At 42.6% G+C, this 19,506-nt stretch overlaps 1 protein-coding gene across 1 annotated transcript; it reads left to right on the top strand.

The window, feature by feature from the left end:
- Positions 1-7,515: 7,515 nt before the first annotated feature.
- Positions 7,516-15,272, top strand: RGS21 (regulator of G protein signaling 21; the record flags this gene model as incomplete). The annotated part of the gene is made up of 4 exons (XM_083445415.1): positions 7,516-7,530; positions 10,288-10,364; positions 12,044-12,210; positions 15,069-15,272. The coding sequence occupies exons 1-4, from the start codon at positions 7,520-7,522 to the stop codon at positions 15,270-15,272; spliced, it is 459 nt and encodes a 152-aa protein (XP_083301541.1). The 5' UTR covers positions 7,516-7,519.
- Positions 15,273-19,506: the final 4,234 nt, after the last annotated feature.

Raw genomic sequence — 19,506 nt, 5'->3', positions numbered from 1 at the left:
TGTGACTGCTGTGTGATGTGCACAGATACTATTTATCTTTATTTGGTGCATTTATAATACCCCACCTTTCTTCAATAATGGAACTCAAGATGGTGTGCATGGGAATCTCAGGTGGTCTTCCATCAAGGCAACAGAGCCGGACTGCTTGGCTTCAGCAAGGTACCTGTTTCAGGTACACCCAAGACTATTCAGTAGCAGGTTCTTTTGCTACTAATGAACTTACTCCAAATAACTGCTACTAATGGATCGTTGTGAAGAGCTTTTCTTTTTGTTGTTGTATTCTTATTTGCAATGGGTCACTTACTATTTATCTTATTTTAAATACATGTATCTTTCTTATGTTTTGGAAGAAATTCAAGATAGCTAACATTCAAAAACAACAGGTTTTTTTTTATTAAAAAAATAGAACTATTCCCAGTTCATCCAAATAATAAATCAGAACAATAACATAAAGCAGCTATCCATAATATCTCTCACCACAGGTCTCTTACCAAGGTGGTTATGCAACTCCTTCCTCCGTCAAAAAAATAAAATTCTTCTGATAGATTTACCTGGCACATAAAACTTTTGCACACCTGCTTTGCCACACACCTGATTGAGTTTCACTGCCCCACCGGGGGCTGTTGTTGTTTGATAGTAAAACAGGCTCCCGGTTAACAATGTCAGATCTACAAAGCATCATCTTTCTTTGAAAGAAATGCAACAGCATGCTTCAACGCTATTGGGAAAGCATCTAGAATATTTATCTGCTGTTCAGTTCGCCAAACAAAATATCCCTATTCATTAACACACTGCTCCTGGGTCAATATGCTGGTAAGAATCTGTTTTCCCACTGATGTGCCCCCTTCTTCTACAGAGCCAGAAAGGGCTTGTTTAATGCCAGAACAAAACAAAACAATTGCTCAGGCATTTCACATTTCATTTTTCTGCAATGTATTAGCTTCCTCCACTTCCCTCTTTAAAAACTAGGATGGGGGGTGGGAGGTAATTTAACTGCATATATCTTTCTCACAATGTTCCTGAAGTGACAAGGGGACCTTTGATTTCTATCCAACAGGGGCTTAGGGCTCAATTGCTTTGTCTGCCCTCTAAAAACAGGAAAAGTGGGGAAATACTTTCAGCCCGAGGGTCATAATACCTTTTGTACCATCTTCTGAGGGTCATGTGTCAGTGGTGGGCAGGGCTGGAGGCAGAAAGTGGCAGAAGAAGAAATGTTTCTACATCCATCCCCACAGTCCTCTCCAGACAATCAAGAGGAAGTATTAGAGTTTAAGGACACATTTGAGTAAGGAAAACATCCTGGAGATGCGAAGCAGGGTCAATGAGTACTGTGGCCTGAAGAAAGTTTCAATTGTCAGAGTTGCCTGGAGGGCCTTATGCAGCCCTTACATCTGAGGTTCCCCACTGCAGCTCTGAAATCTCCAACTCACCCTTCTTTCTGTACACAGAGAGAAATCTACCAGTTAGGCCTTGGTTATCTTAGGACCAACATCATGAAAGACGTGCATCCTATTAACATGTAGTTTTGCTTCTCTTATCATTGGCTGGCACTGGTTGGAAGGGGGAACATAAAGTGACAGCACTATATCATAGTGTGAGTGAAACTATGTTACTGGAGAAAGGAAAAATTGTGAAATGTTTAGTGTCTCTCTCCCCACTCACCACCATGCCAATATTCTCAATATCTGCATTTTTCAGTGACTAGCATTTTTTGCAATTTTCATACTATAAGGTTTTAATGAAGTATATATGTACATCATAGGGACGCGGGTGGCGCTGTGGGTTAAACCACAGAGCCTAGGGCTTGCCAATCAGAAGGTCAGTGGTTTGAATCCCTGCCACGGGGTGAGCTCCCATTGCTCGGTCCCTGCTCCTGCCAACCTAGCAGTTTGAAAGCATGTCAAAGTGCAAGTAGATAAATAGGTACCACTCCAGCGGGAAGGTAAACGGCATTTCCGTGCACTGCTCTGGTTCGCCAGAAGCGGCTTAGTCATGCTGGCCACATGACCCGGAAGCTGTAAGCTGGCTCCCTTGGCCAATAAAGCAAGATGAGCGCCACAACCCCAGAGTCGGCCATGACTGGACCTAATGGTGAGGGGTCCCTTTACCTTTATGTGTACATCAGAAGCAGTCAAATGGCTCAAGTCTGCTATACTTATTCCTGCCCCGGAGCTTGGCTAGCCTGAGTGGATGGAACCAGGAAAGATCTGGAATGTTCTTTTCTGAGCTGCTGCAGTTAGGCAGTTCCCCACATGGTGAAGTGGTCAGTGGCACCAAGCCACTTAATCTCTTATGACAGAGGTAACAGGTGAAAAAAGTAATGGATAGAAGAATTGGAACAGATTTTAGTTCCAGTTGTATTAGGGGTGTAAGAGACAAATGCCCCCCCCCCCCCCGTGCACTACATTCCCATTAAAAATCCCCATTTTACCAAGAAACCATGAAGCATAATTTGGTTCCCACTCTGTTCTGGTCAGACCACACCTGGAATACTGTGTCCAGTTCTGAGCATCACAATTTAAGAAGGATGTTGACAAGCTGGAACGGGTGCAGAGGAGATCAAGGGTCCAAACCAAGCCTTATGAGGAGCGGTTGAAGGAGCTGGGTATGTTTAGCCTGGAGAGTGAGAGGTGATGAAGCCATCTTCAAATATCTCAAGAGATTTCACCTGGAAGAGGGAATAAGCTTGTTTTCTCCTGCTCTGGAGGGGAGGATTTGGACCAATGGCTTCAAGTTACAAGAAAGGAGATACTGACTAAACCTCTGGAAGAAATTTCTGGCAGTAAGAGCTGTTCGACAGTGACACAGTCTCCCTCAAGGGGTTGTGGACTCTCCTTCCTTGGAGATTTTTAAGCAGAGGTTGGATGGCCATCTGTCTTGGATGCTTTAGCTAAGCTTCCTGCATTGCAGTGGGTTTGATTTGATGACCCTTGGGGTCCCTTCCAACTCTATGATTCTATAATACCAGGGGAGGACCTCCTCTCCCGATATGCCCCATGGAGGACCTTAAGGTCCATAAACAGCAACACCCTAGAGGTCCCGGGCCCTAAGGAAGTCAGATTAGCCTCAACCAGAGCCAGGGCCTTTTCAATACTGGCTCCGGCCTGGTGGAATGCTCTGTCTCATGAGACCAGGGCCCTGCAGGATCTGATTTCTTTCCGCAGGGCCTGTAAGACAGAGTTGTTCCGCCTGGCCTTTGGCTTGGAATCAACTTGATCCCCTCCCCCTCTTTCTTTTCTCCTTTCTCCTTCTGTGTTGGAACTCCTATTTAGGGACTTCCCTGGCTTTTTTCTGGCCCATGTAGGACCAGTCTGGATAGTTAACCTTGGTGAAGACTTGATGTTTTTATCCCCAAAAAAGTTTTTGATTGAGTTTCCACTGAAATGTGGCTGCACTTTAATGTTTTAATGTTGTATTTTAATCTTGTTTTTTAAGCTGTATTTCATTCAATTGTTTTTATATTTGGTGTTAGCCACCCTGAGCCCTGTCTTGGCTGGGGAGGGCAGGGTATAAATAAATTTTATTTTATTATTATTATTATTAATAATAATAATAATAATGTCATTTTATAGTTTATGAGCTTACCTGTACATATCTGGTTGACTATGGCAGGAAATTAAATATTGGGTGAATTCAGAAGTGGGGGGCCTCAGACCCAGGGATTAAATGCAGGCCCCCAGGCCACTCTAGCAAGTCCTCCCCACAAGCCACAGCCACAGCAGCCCTGCTCTGCACATTCTTTGAGTGATTTTACATTCATTGCTCTACCCACTTTTGTTTCTAGACATGCTCACCACTGACAAGTTGCCTAGAAGCAAATGTCACCCTCAGTCTGACAAGGGTTCTCTATTCCTAGACCAGATCGATCTTTAGTCTGATGCAGAAGTGCTCTCCTAATGTCCTTATAAACCAGAGATGGGAACCTGTGGCCCTCCAAATGTCGCTGGAATACAACTCCCACCTTCCCTGAGCGCTGCACATGTTGGATGAGGCTGATGGGATTTGCAGTCAACAATACCTGGTGGGCTCTATGTTTCCCCGTCCTGTGTCACAGCAGGAGGGAGGATGGCACATTTCTCCCTTCAAAAAATACTTCCCAGACATCACAAATCATAAGATTAAAAACAACCGCAAAAATCTCCACACACCCTCAAGTGGTCGCAGGATGACAAATTAAATGAGAGTTGTTACTGCCTGATTCATTGGTGTGCGGTGACTTGATAACTTCCAAACTCCTTTATAATGTGGCAAGAGAGAGCTATTCCAGGCATAATTGACAAATTAAGAGAAACTCATTCCCAGTCTGCTAGAAAATAGCATTTGTTGCAATTTACAGGTGCCCAGACAGAAACTGTTTTAACAAATGCTGTAGAGAACGAGCAGAGCTTCCTCTTTCTCTCTCTCCAACTCATATCTGGATATGAATCATATTCAATTTAAAGACAATGCAGATTACTTGACGGGAGACATGCAAGGACTCAGTAGACTCTGAAACTGTTAGCGCTGTCTTGCTTGTTCCGTAAGTATTCAAGGGAAATCTATGAAGCTGTCGGGAACAGCTCTACCATTACGCAGAGTAAGGAAGCCACCTCAGATGGCAGGTGCTGATGAGTGGGGAAGGGGGCAGAGCTATGTGTGCTGCAAAGACTGCCTTGTGCCTTCAACCCAAGCTTGCTATTTTTCCTTCATGGTGTGTGAAATGTGGTTCTGCCCTCAGGGCTACGGTGGTGCCCCCGTTCACTGGTACCAAGAGGAGTCAAGACAGGGTGTCAGCGAGGCTGATGGCTGACACCTGAGCCCTCCCAATGAGGGGCATGGGAGAAATTATAGTCAGCTTGCATTTAAAGGCGAACAAACCCAACTCACGCTTTCCCAAACAAGATACGAACCGAAACACAGCCATCCGTCAAAAGTCACGCTTTTCCGAATTTTGCAATGCACCTCTCCAGCCAAGGAAAATTTCCAAAAAGCATAGACTAAAATATTAGTGAAAATAACACGCAAAATGCATCACACCCCAGGAAATGTGTTGTGCAAAAACATGTACACTAGAGGAAATTTGCACTAAGACGCTGGGGAATTCTCAGGAGGCCTTTAAAAAAAAGAAGTGTAACCTAATGTGGAGAACTGAATTTAAAGATCGGGAAAATAAGAAATGAGTCAAACCAAAACTGACATATTCATCCATCTCTGCCACCAGTCTGATACTGTCCTGATGCAGGAATTGAAGTAAGATTATGCTGTCAGTCTGGTCAGCTATGGCACAGAATTTCAAGGAAAGAGAGGGTGTGATCTTGTCTTTTACCCCAGGCAGAAAAATAATTTGAGCTGGCCTTGGATGAGAAGCTTTTGTTGAATTCACTGATACAATTCCAAGCACTGGAAGGAATAAGGTGAAGCTTAAAAAATGAAGAAGAGGAGAAGAAGGGTAACAGGTACTCTGATTCTTCCCTAAAGGGTAGGCGAACAGAAGGATGACAGCCTGAATTCACATGGAATAAATTGTGGCTGCACCAAATAGCATATAGCTTGATCCTGTGGCTTACTATGCCAGCAAGCAAGTCGACAGGGTGGGAACCTTACACAATGACAAGTCAGGAATGAAACATCATGCTGCCTCAGTGCATTGTGCTGGTGTTGCAAGCAAGCCCAGGAAGATGCATGGGCAAGACTATGGAGGAGCCTAATGTGCTTTTGCTGTTATTTCTAATTCTCAGCTTCCCAAGGAAAGCTGAGAATTAGGAATCTGAGACAGTAGGCAGAGGTAACAACCCCACCAAAATACACGTTCCCAGGAATTTTTGCAGGAAGCTATGGTAGTAGATGTGATATAAACCCAACATGTGTTCATGGTGTAGAAGCAGCCTATATCTGAAACAGAGGTTGGAAGCTGAGGGACTAACTGGACATGATACTAATTGTACCATTTGTAATCATGCAGTTTTTCTTTTATAATGGCAGGCATTAAGTGGTGTATGGTTTACTATGTTGGACCTGATTGGTTGTATTGCAGGCATGATAGATCCAGTTTTCATTTCCCTACATTTTGCTGTAAATGAGGCAACAGCTGTCAACATCTATTTTTTGCTTCATATTACTGGAAGCTAGCCTGGGGTTCGCTAATTTCTAATGTGAATTTATTATTATTATTTTTAAATCATTACAAGTAAAAAGTGCATTCTTAGGGGGGTGATTATAAAGCTAAAGTACAGTGTGAAGCATTCTATAGTCCAGCACAACTCCATTAAAACAATTTGAAACATTTTAAAGCAAAGACAGCAACTGTATATACATATAAAGATCCAGCACAGCACCTATAACTAAAAGTAGGATTGAAATGAAATGGTTTTCAAGACCCAGTTAAAAACCGATAAACTAGTCAAAGGGAATTCTCCAAGCATGGGGCCACCACCTCTAGGGCATGCCTGTGAGCATTATCTACTATCTATCTATCTATCTATCTATCTATCTATCATCTATCTATCTATCATCTGTCTATCTATCATCATCATCATCTCTCTCTCTCTCTCTCTCTCTTATCTATCTATCTATCATCTATCTATCTATCTATCTATCTATCTATCATCTATCTGTTGTTCTGGGAACTGTTCTAGAAAGCATAGATGCATCTTTTTGGCTACAATAATGAAATGTGTCTCCAATTTTAATTAACACACACGGCGCCCCTAGTATCATTTTTTAAAGAAACATATGTCTAAGTGTATGACTCCTGACAAAATCATGTCTTCACAATTACCTTATTGCTTTGCAAGCTCAAGATTAGCATGCTTACTATTGTCCTTCATACCCAAGGACATTCAGGATTAGGTACTACTGCAAATATATGACATTTTATTGATTTTTTCCACCTGTGAGCATTTTCCCCCAAGTTGACCCAGTGCTGTTGTACATTCACAAAAGACCTGTGACAGGGAAAGAGCAATTTTTCAGAAGAATGAGCAAAATGACTACATAATTGCAAGGCCCACATTTATCGAAGTTGGTTGCTGCTTTTGTTCCACTGCTTCATAGATCTACTTATCTATAATCTAACTTACCTATCCCCCCAAACCATACACACATTTCAAAAGTAGGGTAAATCCTAGTATGTTTTCAATCATCTCAAAAACCTGAATTCAATAGGTTTTCACCACTGACCAGGATCATCAACTATGCAATAAATAAAATAAACAAGTATTTTGTGTTTTTATGTTATAAAATGCCCTGTGATCTTTGGTTGAAGGGTGGTATATATTATTATTATTATTATTATTATTATTATTATTATTATCATCATCATCATCATTCTTTTCTTTGTTTTACAGCAATCACTGGGAGAATAATAGGTGCGTTTTGGGAAATTATACTAAAGAGGATAAATAGAGAACGTCAATCTGAAAACTATGATTTATTTATGGGTGTGTTAAATGTAATGGTTCTGCTGTCCTATTACCCACAGTTTGAAAATCAACCAGAAAGAAAAAGCAAGTGTTAACTGTGACAAACAGTGGAACAAACCATGCCAGTGAAGTGAGTTCCTTGTTTATGACTTTCATGGGTTTTAGCCAAAAAAGGCAACATATGAGATTCAAAAGTTGCATAATTATCAGCTTGGGGGAGGGAGGATCACTGCACCCAAATGTGTTTTAATCACGTAAAATGTTTTCTCCTGAGCCTCTGCCATGTCACACTTCATTTGCTCTCTTATCAAGGGGGATGTGGTTTATTCTCCTTTCAGAAACACCCTCTTCCACAGTACAACTTTCACAATTTGACTGGGCCAACTGGAACCCAACTAAAACAAACTACGAGAAAATAAAATGGCGAAGTTGTTGATAAACAGGCCAAACTCTCATTGAATGGCGCAATGAACAGTACAATAGCCACTTTATTTTCATAGGACCAATTAAGACCAACACTTTGAGCTGTTGCACTCAGATCCTAGGTAACGCTTTGGCCTAACTCAGAGGGCATTTCTTATGTACCTTAGGATGAAATCATAGATGACCACACTCCTTCAATTGGTGCTCATCCTTTCAAAAACCCCAAAGACTTCTTAATTGCCAAAACATCAAATGTCAATACCCACCTTCTTACCTCTCTCATTATTTGCCCATCTGACTTTCCTCACCATGAAGAGAAACTGGGGGAACCCCCTTCCCAAATACACTTGTCATTGTCTTTTCCTTCTATTATTTTTTGAAAGGATGTCTGCTCCCATATAGCATCTAAAAGACTCACTTCCATAGCAAATCATGTTCATTTCTCCTGTACTCTCACTCCGACGACCATTAATTATGCAACAAGGATATTCACTTTAAGCCCTAACTTTTATTGGGCTTGTCTGCATCATAGGTTTTGCACGTTAATTTTAATCTTAAGTAAAATGTCCGCTTCTTTCCCCTTTGGTCATATTAATTCACTGTACTAGAATCAGCACTTCACTTGGCATGCAAAGGGACCTGGGGATTTCCATGAACCTTACCATTCCACCAGCACCCCAACAGACAGGGCCTTCCTTGTCTATTCCTTGTCTTCCTTGTCTCCCACTATGCCAGAAGTGTGGGGGAAGCCCAGTTCATGTCAGGAAGTTTGGATATCACAGGCAAGCTGTGGGTGCTCCTACAAATATGTGATGCAATAAGGGTGGCACTGTGGTCTAAACCACTGAGCCTCTTGGGTTTGCCGATCAAAAGGTTGGCAGTTCAAATCCCCAAGACGGGGTGAGCTCTCATTGCTCTGTGCCAGCCCCTGCTAACCTAGGAGTTCGAAAGCATGCCAGTGCAAGCATCTTCAAAGCCCATGACACCTTTGGTAAAGGCTGTTCTCCAATTGTAGTGCTCTCAGGCCAGTGTTTCCCAGTTGTTGGTGTTTACACTACATTTTTAAAGATTTGTCTTGAGAGAATCTTTAAACCTCTTTTGTTGACCACAAGCATTACGCTTTCCACTTTTAAGTTTGAAATAGAGTAGTTGCTTTGGAAGACGATAATCAGGCATCTGCACAACATGACCAGTTCAACAAAGTTGATGTTGAACAATCATTGCTTCGACACTGGTGACCTTTGCTTCTTCCAGTACACTGGCATTAGTTTGCCTGTCTTTCCAAGTGATCTATAACTTTTTTGGGAGACACTGTTGATGGAAGATGCAGCACAGTCCCCATGGTACCCTACACAGAGATTATCTTCATATAAGAACGTCATACCTGAAGCACATCCCTTGGTTCTAACAGAACAGTGAGATTCCCTTAGCTCCTTGATCTGCCATCTCTCTTCCTGGAAGCTTTGGGGCCCATGATTAATAAACACTGTTCTCTACGGAGCTGCCTACTTAAAAATAGATGGCCGAACTATTGTAGAAGGCACTGAAATAGATTAACAGCTCTTCCTTCGACACACTGCATAGTCAAAGACTTATGAATGTGTTGGGGTTGTCAGTGAGATTATGGATAACTCCTCAGATTCTCAGGGAGAGAGGGAGAGAGAAAGAGAGTCTATGTTTTTGCTCTGGTGGTACATACATCAAAGCCCAAGGGGGGGTGCTTCTTTGGAAGCAAAAAGCACTTAAAATTATTAACTAGTTTGGAAAAGATCTTATTCTGCCCTGACAAGTTCTTAGATTTAGATAAATATGACCCGGGCAGAGAATATATTGAGCTAATTGGATTCTTTGTGCTCTCTCACAGATGGGGGAAGACAGCTTTTCCTGACACAAGCAGGAAACTAAACCGGGGGAAGGGGGAGAGAGAGGACGGAATCCTATTACTGCTTTTTTTAACAAATGCTTAATCAAAATCTTGTTGGGAACCAAAACTGTGAAGCAAACCATTTTTAAAAACAGTACGAAATTGAGAAATAGCCCATTTATCAACCCAGTGTTAGCGTGATAACCTTTCTGATAGCTCTAGTCATCACTAGCAAAATGATTGTAGAAATTAATAGCTGGCCCATTCAATGACAAGAAGGTTTCTGGAGAGTCTCCACTGGGAGAAAAATCAGTGATACCTCTCCTGTGACTTTCTTATTGTTCACCCAATTGCATGCTTTATTACTCCTCTCTTCCCGATTAACAATCTAGGGACCCATATTAAATTACACCCGCCATCTCATGTGGCTATCTGCACAGGAAGGTGATTTTGCTGTTCAATATATGTAGTTCAATATTGAAAGCTAACCTTAGTTATATCGCTGGGCCAACACAATAGCTGTGAATCAGGATGCATACTGCATAGAGACTATCCACAGATTACATAGGCAAAAGATCACAATGCTATTTTCAAGGGTAGATGTTGTTTTCACAGGTCAGCCCCTAGGGAAACAATGGCAGGGATGGATTCTGTGGATACGCTTCTGGCTAATAAAGGTAAGATGCATCTGAATGAAAATAGTGATATCATGGTTCAACTTATATTTACCTTACTGTTCCTCCAACATGTCCAGCTCCTATACTCCTATACAGGGTAAGGCAAGGACGCAGGGTGGCACTGTGGTCTAAACCACTGAGCCTCTTGGGCTTGTCAATCAGATGATTGCTGGTTCGAATCTGCATGATGGTGGTGAGCTCCCGTTGCTGTGTCCCAGCTCCTGCCAACCTAGCAGTTCGAAAGCATGCCATTGCAGGCAAATAAATAGGTACTGCTGTGGCGGGAAGGTAAATGACGTTTCTGCATGCTCTGGTTTCCATCACGGTGTTCCGTTGAGCCAGAAGTGGCTTAGTCATGCTGGCCACATGACCTGGAAAGCTGTCTGTGGACAAACGCCAGCTCCCTTGGCCTGAAGCGAGATGAGCACCGCACCCCATAGTCGCCTTTGACTGGAGTAAACTTTTCAGGACTCATTTACCTTAGCTTTACCTTACAGGCTGAGGCAACTGATCCATAAACATTTCATTAAAGAGGAGCAGGTGGACCAGTAGAATTTCCTCATTGTCTGGGAAAATTTCATGACCAAACAACTGTTTGTAACTTGATACACTGATAACAATAGGGTGAGCTTTTTGCCACTGAAAAGTGCCCCCAGAGGCAGATTTAGGGCAGCATGACTTATTCTCCTGCGCTGGGTGGCATTTCGAGGGGGCCCCTGCATACACAGAAAGGAATGCAAGAGGCAGGGCGCACCAAATGATGCCCTTGCTGAAATTTGAAAGAACAAAGTCCGCCCCGGTGCCTCTTGAGAAACAGGTTTCATTCCCAAAATAAAAAGTAATTGCAGATGGACTTGCAGGTCTTTCCAGACTGCATTACCCTGCAGTCTATCTACCAGAAAACACATTAGGACAGATGTAGGCAGTCCCAGCAATGAGGTGTATCTGCAATTGCCCAGTGATGTTGTGGCTATAACAACATCACAATCACCACTTCTTTCTTCATTCATTTGTGGCACGGGCACAGAAGACCAGGCATGGACAAATCTAGTTAGGGGGGTGAGGAGTTCAAAGATGTACATATTTCCCCAAAAAATATGTATTCACGCCTCCCCTAATGCTTGCAAGATTGAGAATCACCGTAGAGTCACTGTAGATTGAAAGCAATGTGTTGAGGACAATCTTGAACAATTGCAGATGAAGAAAAATGTGGTGTGTTTTTTCTATAAAGAGGTTAGTGTGTGTGCAGCCTGATTGAAATGGTTCTAGATAACACATATCATTTGGGCACTTTGGGGTTTGTTCAGCTATAACTAACTAACTAACTAACTAACTGAGAGGCTGGAGATTGTCTTGCTTCATAGACATCTGAAAAAATCCCTTCAGGATAAATGTCCAAAAGACCACTAATTTATTGTTCTTTATCACCGACCATGACAAATAAGAATCCAGCAGCCACGTTGTAGCATATTCTGATCCAGGCATCCTGCTTACATCATCAGGTTTTAAGACTCAGGTCTCCTCAAATCAAACTGTACTAAAGCAGGGTCTAGGAATGCATGAAATTACTCAACCAAAAGCCAGTAGAACTATTTCTATTGACTTCAGTGGGGTTTCCATGACCGGGTTTCTTCCCACCCGACTGCTTGTTCCACAGTTGTGTTTTCTTATTTCTGTAGATGGCTTGGATGCATTCAGGACTTTCCTGAAGTCAGAATTCAGTGAGGAAAACATTGAGTTCTGGCTGGCCTGTGAGGACTTCAAGAAAACAAAGTCAGCAGCTAAAATTGCCTCGAAAGCCAAAAAGATTTATTCAGAGTTTATCCAAACTGATGCCCCAAAAGAGGTAACCCATTTATGTGAACTCTGAAAGACTGGTGTCAATGGCAGGATTCAAATGTAGGTTTCTTTATTGGTTTGTGAGTGGGTATTTTCACATGGCCTTCATATGCATCAGGATACTGTTGGACGGAGGGGCCCAACCAATGTTTCTGAAAATTCTAGCTAGTGCTGCAATACATAGGAACTAGGGGCTCCTGGCCCTACCTATTCATTGCTCTTCCACTGTGAGGAATTGCAACTGACTTGCTACACTTTGGAAATAAAGGGGGCCATCTCCCATGGTATAGTTTGAAAATGTTAGACTCTCAATGTCCCAGTCTTGCTTGCCTCTTTAGATGTCAATGTACCGTATTTTTTGCTCTATAAGATGCACCAGACCACAAGACGCACCTAGTTTTGGGAGGAGGAAAACAAGAAAAAAATATATTCTGAATCTCAGAAGCCAGAACAGCAAGAGGGATCGCTGCACAGTGAAAGCAGAAATCCCTTTTGCTGTTTTGGCTTCTGGGATAGCTGCGCAGCCTGCACTCGCTCCATAAGATGCACACACATTTCCACTTACTTTTTAGGAGGAAAAAAGTGAGTCTTATAGAGCAAAAAATACTGTATATTTCTTCACTTTCTTTACCTCCTGCATTTCTGAGGGGCTCGTGTTCATTCTGCTGAGTAGGCCCCTGAATTTGTACCCCAAAGCTTTGCACCAACAGCACCGCCAAGTGTGCAATCACTGGGCTGAGAGTTTCCTCTGGGGACCAGGAGCCAGAATTAGGCTCCAGCCTTCCATCTGCCTATCCTAACCTAGGAAGATCTGTTCCATCCCACGTCTTTAAAAAAGGATGAACTATTATCTACTTCTGACTTAGAATTGCTTTGCTGGATCAGATCAAAGGTTGATCTAATCCAGAATACTGGGTCCAAGATAAAATTCCAAGATGCGTTCAGAAGCTCAAAAAGCAAGAACTATCTGGAAAGCCACTGAGAGACAAAGGACCAATGCCAATCCTGCTCAGAGAATATCTTTTGACATTAATGAACAGGACTGAATTCACGAATTTTGCAGGGTCCAGCAAAGCAATTCTAATATTTATATGAGCACACTGACAGCCACCAGGGCAGCAAAGAGAAAACTGGAGTCACTGGAATAAAGTGTTACCATGGTCTGAATTAAGTCTCTCTCTCTCTCTCTCTGTGTGTGTGTGTGTGTGTGTGTGTGTGAGAGAGAGAGAGAGAGAGAGAGAGAGAGACAGAGAGAGGTGCTTTTTGTGAGGATATAGAAAAATACACATGGAACATGGTGCTTTCTAGTTGAATTTTATCGTGCTTATGCACAGCTGGTTAGCTTAAGAAAGATTTGTGCATAATTTGAAGCAAGAAACACCTTCTTAAATGACTGGTGCTGTAAGACCACTTTTATACACATCCTTTCATGGCCTAAATGTCACTGCAGTGTATCTCCTTTGTATGGTGCTCAGGTAATGGAACAATCTCCAGGTCATGTGAGAGGAACGCATGATGAGGTTATTCCCCCTGGGGTCAGAAACTGAGGCAATGAGGTGCAAGAGGAGCTTCAGCAATGAGGTGCAAGAGGAGCTTCAGCATAGGCATGGCTGCCAGGAGTCAGGAGCCAGTTGGCAATAAATCACATGGTGTCAGTGAAGTTAACTTTTTATTCAAGGAAACATAGTCGGCTCAGGAGGCCAGGTCTAGCAAGCAGAGCAACTTGTCAGGTAGATCTTACCCCTATGAGTCAGTTGTAGGGACTGAAGGTCCCCACCTTCCCGTAGTTCCCTAAGTCTCCTTCTCCCATGGTTCTTTCCATTGCAACCTGATACTATGCCACCTTGTCTGTCTTTGCTCCATACCTCTTCTGGTTCTGGGACACCAGAGCGGCAGGGGGAACTGGTCACAGCCAGAGGGGGAGACCCCTTGGCTTCATCAGCAGCCTGCCCCATCTCTGCTTCTTGTCGCCCCTCCTATCCAGTTTCTGCTTTTGCCTCTGATTCTGAGCTGCTGTCTGCCACAGACTCTTCCTCCTCACTAAGCCCTGTTACCTCTTCAGCTTCTGACACCTCCTCCTCCCAGTCTGCTCCTTCTTCTCGCTCCAAACACACATTGTTGCCCCACCACAATCCCCTAGGGGGTTCCTCAGCTGGTGCCTCCCACCACTCATTGGCATCTAGTCATTCCATGACAATGGCCAAGGTCTACTCATATTACCCAAGTGCTACAGGAAGAATCATACCTCCTGTGTTGCAAAGGTAACATTAGTATTGTTTTATTTTTTAAATTTAACGTATTCATAAGGGCCTTCAGTAAATAGGAGGCCTTAGATCAAGAGTGGAGGAACGTGCAGCCCTCCAGATGTTGTCATATTACAACTCTTATTACTTCTGACCATATAGAGGCAGAGGCTGATGGGAGTTCTGCTGAACAATAGAATTCTCTTAGGCAAAGAGGATAACTGCCATTTTGTGGAATGTAGCCAGAATAGATAGATAGCGTTAAAAAAAAAAATGTGGTGCCTGGGGGGTATATGCACTGAAAACCTATTCATAAATAAAAGAGAGGTTTGCTTTTTTGCACTGTGAAAAGTCTGATGGTGTTATTTCTCATTATGCACCTAGAAAATCTGAAGCACTTTTTAAAATTATTAAACAATAAATGGCAGCACTGCTTTCAGTGTAGGAAACCAAATTAAAATTAGTGCTCAGTATTCAAGATAATGAAAACATGACCTTCCTGCTGCTTTGCATCAAACGCTGTATTTTGGGAAGCAATTCAAATAGTGTTTGTTTCTGGCTCCCTTACAACATTTCTGATCTCCAGAAAAACAAACAATTTATGCCACTCTATTCCCTACAGATAAACATCGACTTCAATACCAGAGACCACATCACCCAGATTATTTCTGAACCGACTCTCCAGTGTTTTGATGATGCTCAGAGTTTAATCTACAGTCTTATGGCTAAGGATTCTTTCCCCCGGTTTCTCAAGTCAGAAGCTTATAAGGAACTCACGAAAAAGCAGCAGAATGGGAACCAGAAGAGGTGGCTGCCATTTTTGTAAAGGTCAAGTTCAGAACACAGTCTCCAGATATAACACAATGGTCAGATAGTGTTGCAATCAGGTAGGTGCCTTGCTGGTAGTTCAGCTTGCATGTTGAAAGAGCAGTTGTCACAGTGACTAATTTCTAATTCTTTATTTCTAATTCTGATACAAAATAGTTAAGACAGCTTCACATTTAACCAAGAACCTTAGTTCACAGTCACCAGGAGTCTCATTTCTGTAATCCTAAAGCCCACTTGTGCAAGGCTCCAAAAAGTGGCATATAATTGTGCCTGAACAATGTCAAGATTCATGTCTCTGCCTACAGCTTATGAAGTGAATCAGAGTTTATGCTATAGCCGTAGCCACCCCTTACACAATCCATCTACCGTGAAAAACTGCTTGCATCACAAGAGTGAGGCCTACACATGTAAGCTGTGCTGCACATAGGGCTCAGATCACATTTTCTACATGCAGGGAGGGATAATATCAAGGCCATTAATTTACCATCCTTGGGGAAGTTAGTTCAAGTGCATAAGATGGGCCACTGACAGGCATCCCTGAATGATCAAACCTATCTTTCTCAGTATGGCTTTCAAGTTGGTTTGGAGCAGCCTTGCTCACACTGGCAGTAAATCTGCTAATTCTCCTGGCTCTCTCTGTGACCTTGCAGCCGACCAAGGTAATCATGTATCCAGCGTGGGTTGGAGGCAGTGTGTTGCAATTGTTCTGTTCCTACCCCTTAGATATAGGCGTCAGAGCAAATGTCAGGAAGCCCTTGCTCCTTCTGTGGGACTGACTTTATAAGGTTCTGCGAGGTCCATTTTGTCTCCTCATTTTATTCATCAGCTACAGGAGGCTGGTGGGTACAGTCTCCTGGGAGATTTGGCGCCATCATAATCCTGATGATGACAACCAACTCTCTCTCTTCTTCCTCCTTTCCTCTAACCCAGTTCTAGCAGGGGATTCACTTTAACAGTGTGAGCAAACTGAAGCTCAGTACATACAATACGTTGATGGCGGGAGGTACTACAAAATCAGGTGTCTTGCCTATTCTGGATAGACTACTTGCACAATCTGAGGCCACGGTTAGTTTTAAGCACAATAGCCAGGTCAGGGCCGTCTTAACCATAGGCACCAAGGGTGTGGGGCACCCGAGCACTGGGCTCTTAGGAGCACCAGGCCAAGAGTCTAGGACCCAAGAGTTGAGTCCGGGGAAGAGCCCACCTGTCGGTCAGAGCACCGTGGTGGGCTCTTCTGCTGCGGGCAGCTCTACACCACATGTTTGGGGGCAACCAAGCCAGTGAGATGAGGCGGGCGGCCAACTCCACCCTCCTGTGTGCCTGGACCAGGCAACCGGGGGGGGGGGGGACAGCGCTGGGCAGATCTTTTCACCCCGGTGCCACATATGCTTAAGACAGCCCTGAGCCAGATTGCAACAGTTGCCAGTAGTATATTTTTCCAGCTTCACCGGGTTTGACAACTGCTGTTTCCTGAGACAGGGACCTAGCCACTGTCATACCTGCCTTGTCATATAGTCTTGAGAGGACTGTTGTAGCAGACTGTACACTGAAGTGCCTTGAAGACAGCTCAAAAATCTCAGAATGCAGTGGCACAGCTGTTAACTGTTACCTGTTGCTGGAACCACATTATGGGCATTGTACAGTGAGTTTCACTTGCTTCAGATTAATTTCCAAGCTAAATGTAAGTTGTCATGCTGATCTTTAAAGCCCTGAGCCAAGCTCCTCCAACCTGGTACCTACCACTCCCAACATCCCTGACTATTATCCATGTTTACTGAAGCTAATGGAGTTTCGTTAGTCCAAAACATATAGGACCATAGTAGATTAGGAAGTGACTTCTTCCTGGACTTCAGACTGGGCCCTGTTCCAGATGTTTTCCTTGCTTCTAGTGAAGTTACTACCAAGATTAGCGGCTTTCCAATACCGGCACCTCAATTACAATTTTTTTTTTTCTGTGACACCTTTACAACTAGCTCTGTATTTGCCTTCCGGAAGCAGGTTGAGGCTTTTCAGCAACAGATCTTTAAGAACGAAGTTCTTCACTGCTTTCCATTTCTCCTCTGCTGTGTCACACATAGTTTTAAATTGATTTGACCTGTACTTTCACATATGTTTAATACTGGTTTTATTGAAATTGTTTCCAGAATGTTATGAGCTTTAATGAATGTAACCTGCCTTGTGGGCAGGGATGTGGAGCTTACAAAATTGAGGAAGTGAATAAATGTACTTTAAAAAATTAAAAGCTTATTAGACCTCATTTTGCACACCCAGGATCATTGTGTCAAGCTGGAAGGCAGTTATTTGAGGTCAACCAAGACTCCAGCAGAGAAAATGAATGAGGACTACAGTCGTACCTCGGAAGTCGAACAGAATCCATTCCAAAGTCCTTTCGACTTCCAAAACATTCAGAAACCAAGGTGCGGCTTCCAATTGGCTACAGGAAGCTCCTGCAGCCAATCAGAAGCCACATCGGATGCTTGGGTTCCAAAGAATGTTCGCAACCTGGAACACTCACTTCCAGATTTCTGGCGTTTGGGAGCCAAAACGTTCAACTCTCAAGGCATTCGACTTCTGAGGTATGACTGCATATATTTTCGTGAAATGGTATACATTTAAGAACATAGGTAGCTGCCTTCTACTCAGTCAGACTATTAAACCATGTGGTTCAGTATGGTAAGCATCAACTGGGTGTGGAATTCCAGGTTTTCAGAAAGGGAAAGTTCTCTACACTACGTGGAAATGATGAGGATTGAACTTGGAATGCATGCAAAGGATGTGTTCTTCCACCAAGCTTTTGTCCTGGTTATTATGTGTGTGTTTTTGTAGCTCTTAAGATGATGTTATTACTTACGAAAGCCATCTTGATTTTTTTTCCTTTTGGAATTTAGAAAGATGGGGTATAAATTACTCAGTGTAACTAAAGATTAATTGCCTGCAGCTTATCTGAAGGCAGCCCTGTTTAGGGAAGTTTTCAATGTTTGGTGTTTTACTGTGCTTTTAATACCCTGTTGGAAGCTGCCCAGAGTGGTTGGGGAGGCCCAGCCAAATGGGCGGGGTATAAGTAATAAATTATTGTTGTTATTTTGGGGTAAGATTCGATCACATATCAGCAAAATCAGTTTGTGCCATGATTGAGAGGTCTTCTGCAGCAACCCTTCTTCCCCCAAAGAGTGGGCTTTGTGAAATAAGGATTGTGATGGGGACTGGAAAATGTGAGTTAATTTGCGTGCTTTCAACATTATCTAATGTCTCCGCAAACCAATCAGAGTGGAATGCTCATAAAATAGCCAAAGGTGTCTAATATCCCTGGAAATGAATGAAGATGAATGCTCAACAAACAGGTCATCTGGAAGCACCACACTGTGGTTTGAATTTAAGGCTGAGAGCTATGAGTTTAGCTGGTAGCCTGTGAACGACATTTCTATATACACTATTACTGTGAACGACATTTGTATATACACTATTACTTTGAAAATCTGCTGGCAGTTGTTTTTGCCTGCTGTACAAAGTCTTCTGTTATGCTTTGATTCATGTTTTCAAATAAAAAGGATATTACAGAGATGTCACAAAAGTCTCTAGCATTCAAGATAGTGGCAAGGGCTTAGCAATATAGGCAGGCGGGGAAAACAAGTGAGCTGAGCTTTACACATATATTTAACACATAATTTAACAACTTCCGTTAATTATATATTTCTTTTTTTAAAAAAATAAACCCCAGAAACAACATGATTTTGCTTTTAATTGTTTTAATGAATTCCTGCATGGCGCAACCCTAATACCATTCATAATCCCTTAATTAAAAATATATTACACTGTAGGGCTGTTGTTTAACATTCCGCCCAAAAATTATACAAATGTATCTGTTTCAAGTGTTTAATCTGAGAGGGGAACTCTGCAATGTTTAAATAAACGAACAATTAAAAATTCACATGCCCCCAATAACAATATTAATTGGGTTATATATATTCTCTGTTAATTAATTTTTAAAACCCTCAAAGACTTGTTGGGCTGTATCTGTGTAATTAAACTTAAGTCTCTTGCACATATTAAAAGTGCTTCTAAGTTAGAGAAGAGCCATTCTGAACACTGAAATGCATTAAACTTTGGGTTTTTGTAAAGTAAGCCTGTTTACTTGGGCCTCAGTGCCTGACGGTTTATCACTATATGAATTATGCAATGTGTTTGAGGGCTGGGGCAACTCAATTTGACAGCAGTATTGCTTTGCAAACATT

The sequence above is a fragment of the Podarcis tiliguerta genome (assembly GCF_965153285.1).
Source record: "Podarcis tiliguerta genome assembly, chromosome: 6".
Classification (NCBI taxonomy): Eukaryota; Metazoa; Chordata; class Lepidosauria; order Squamata; family Lacertidae; genus Podarcis; species Podarcis tiliguerta.
This window is presented reverse-complemented; position numbering and strand designations above follow the sequence as displayed.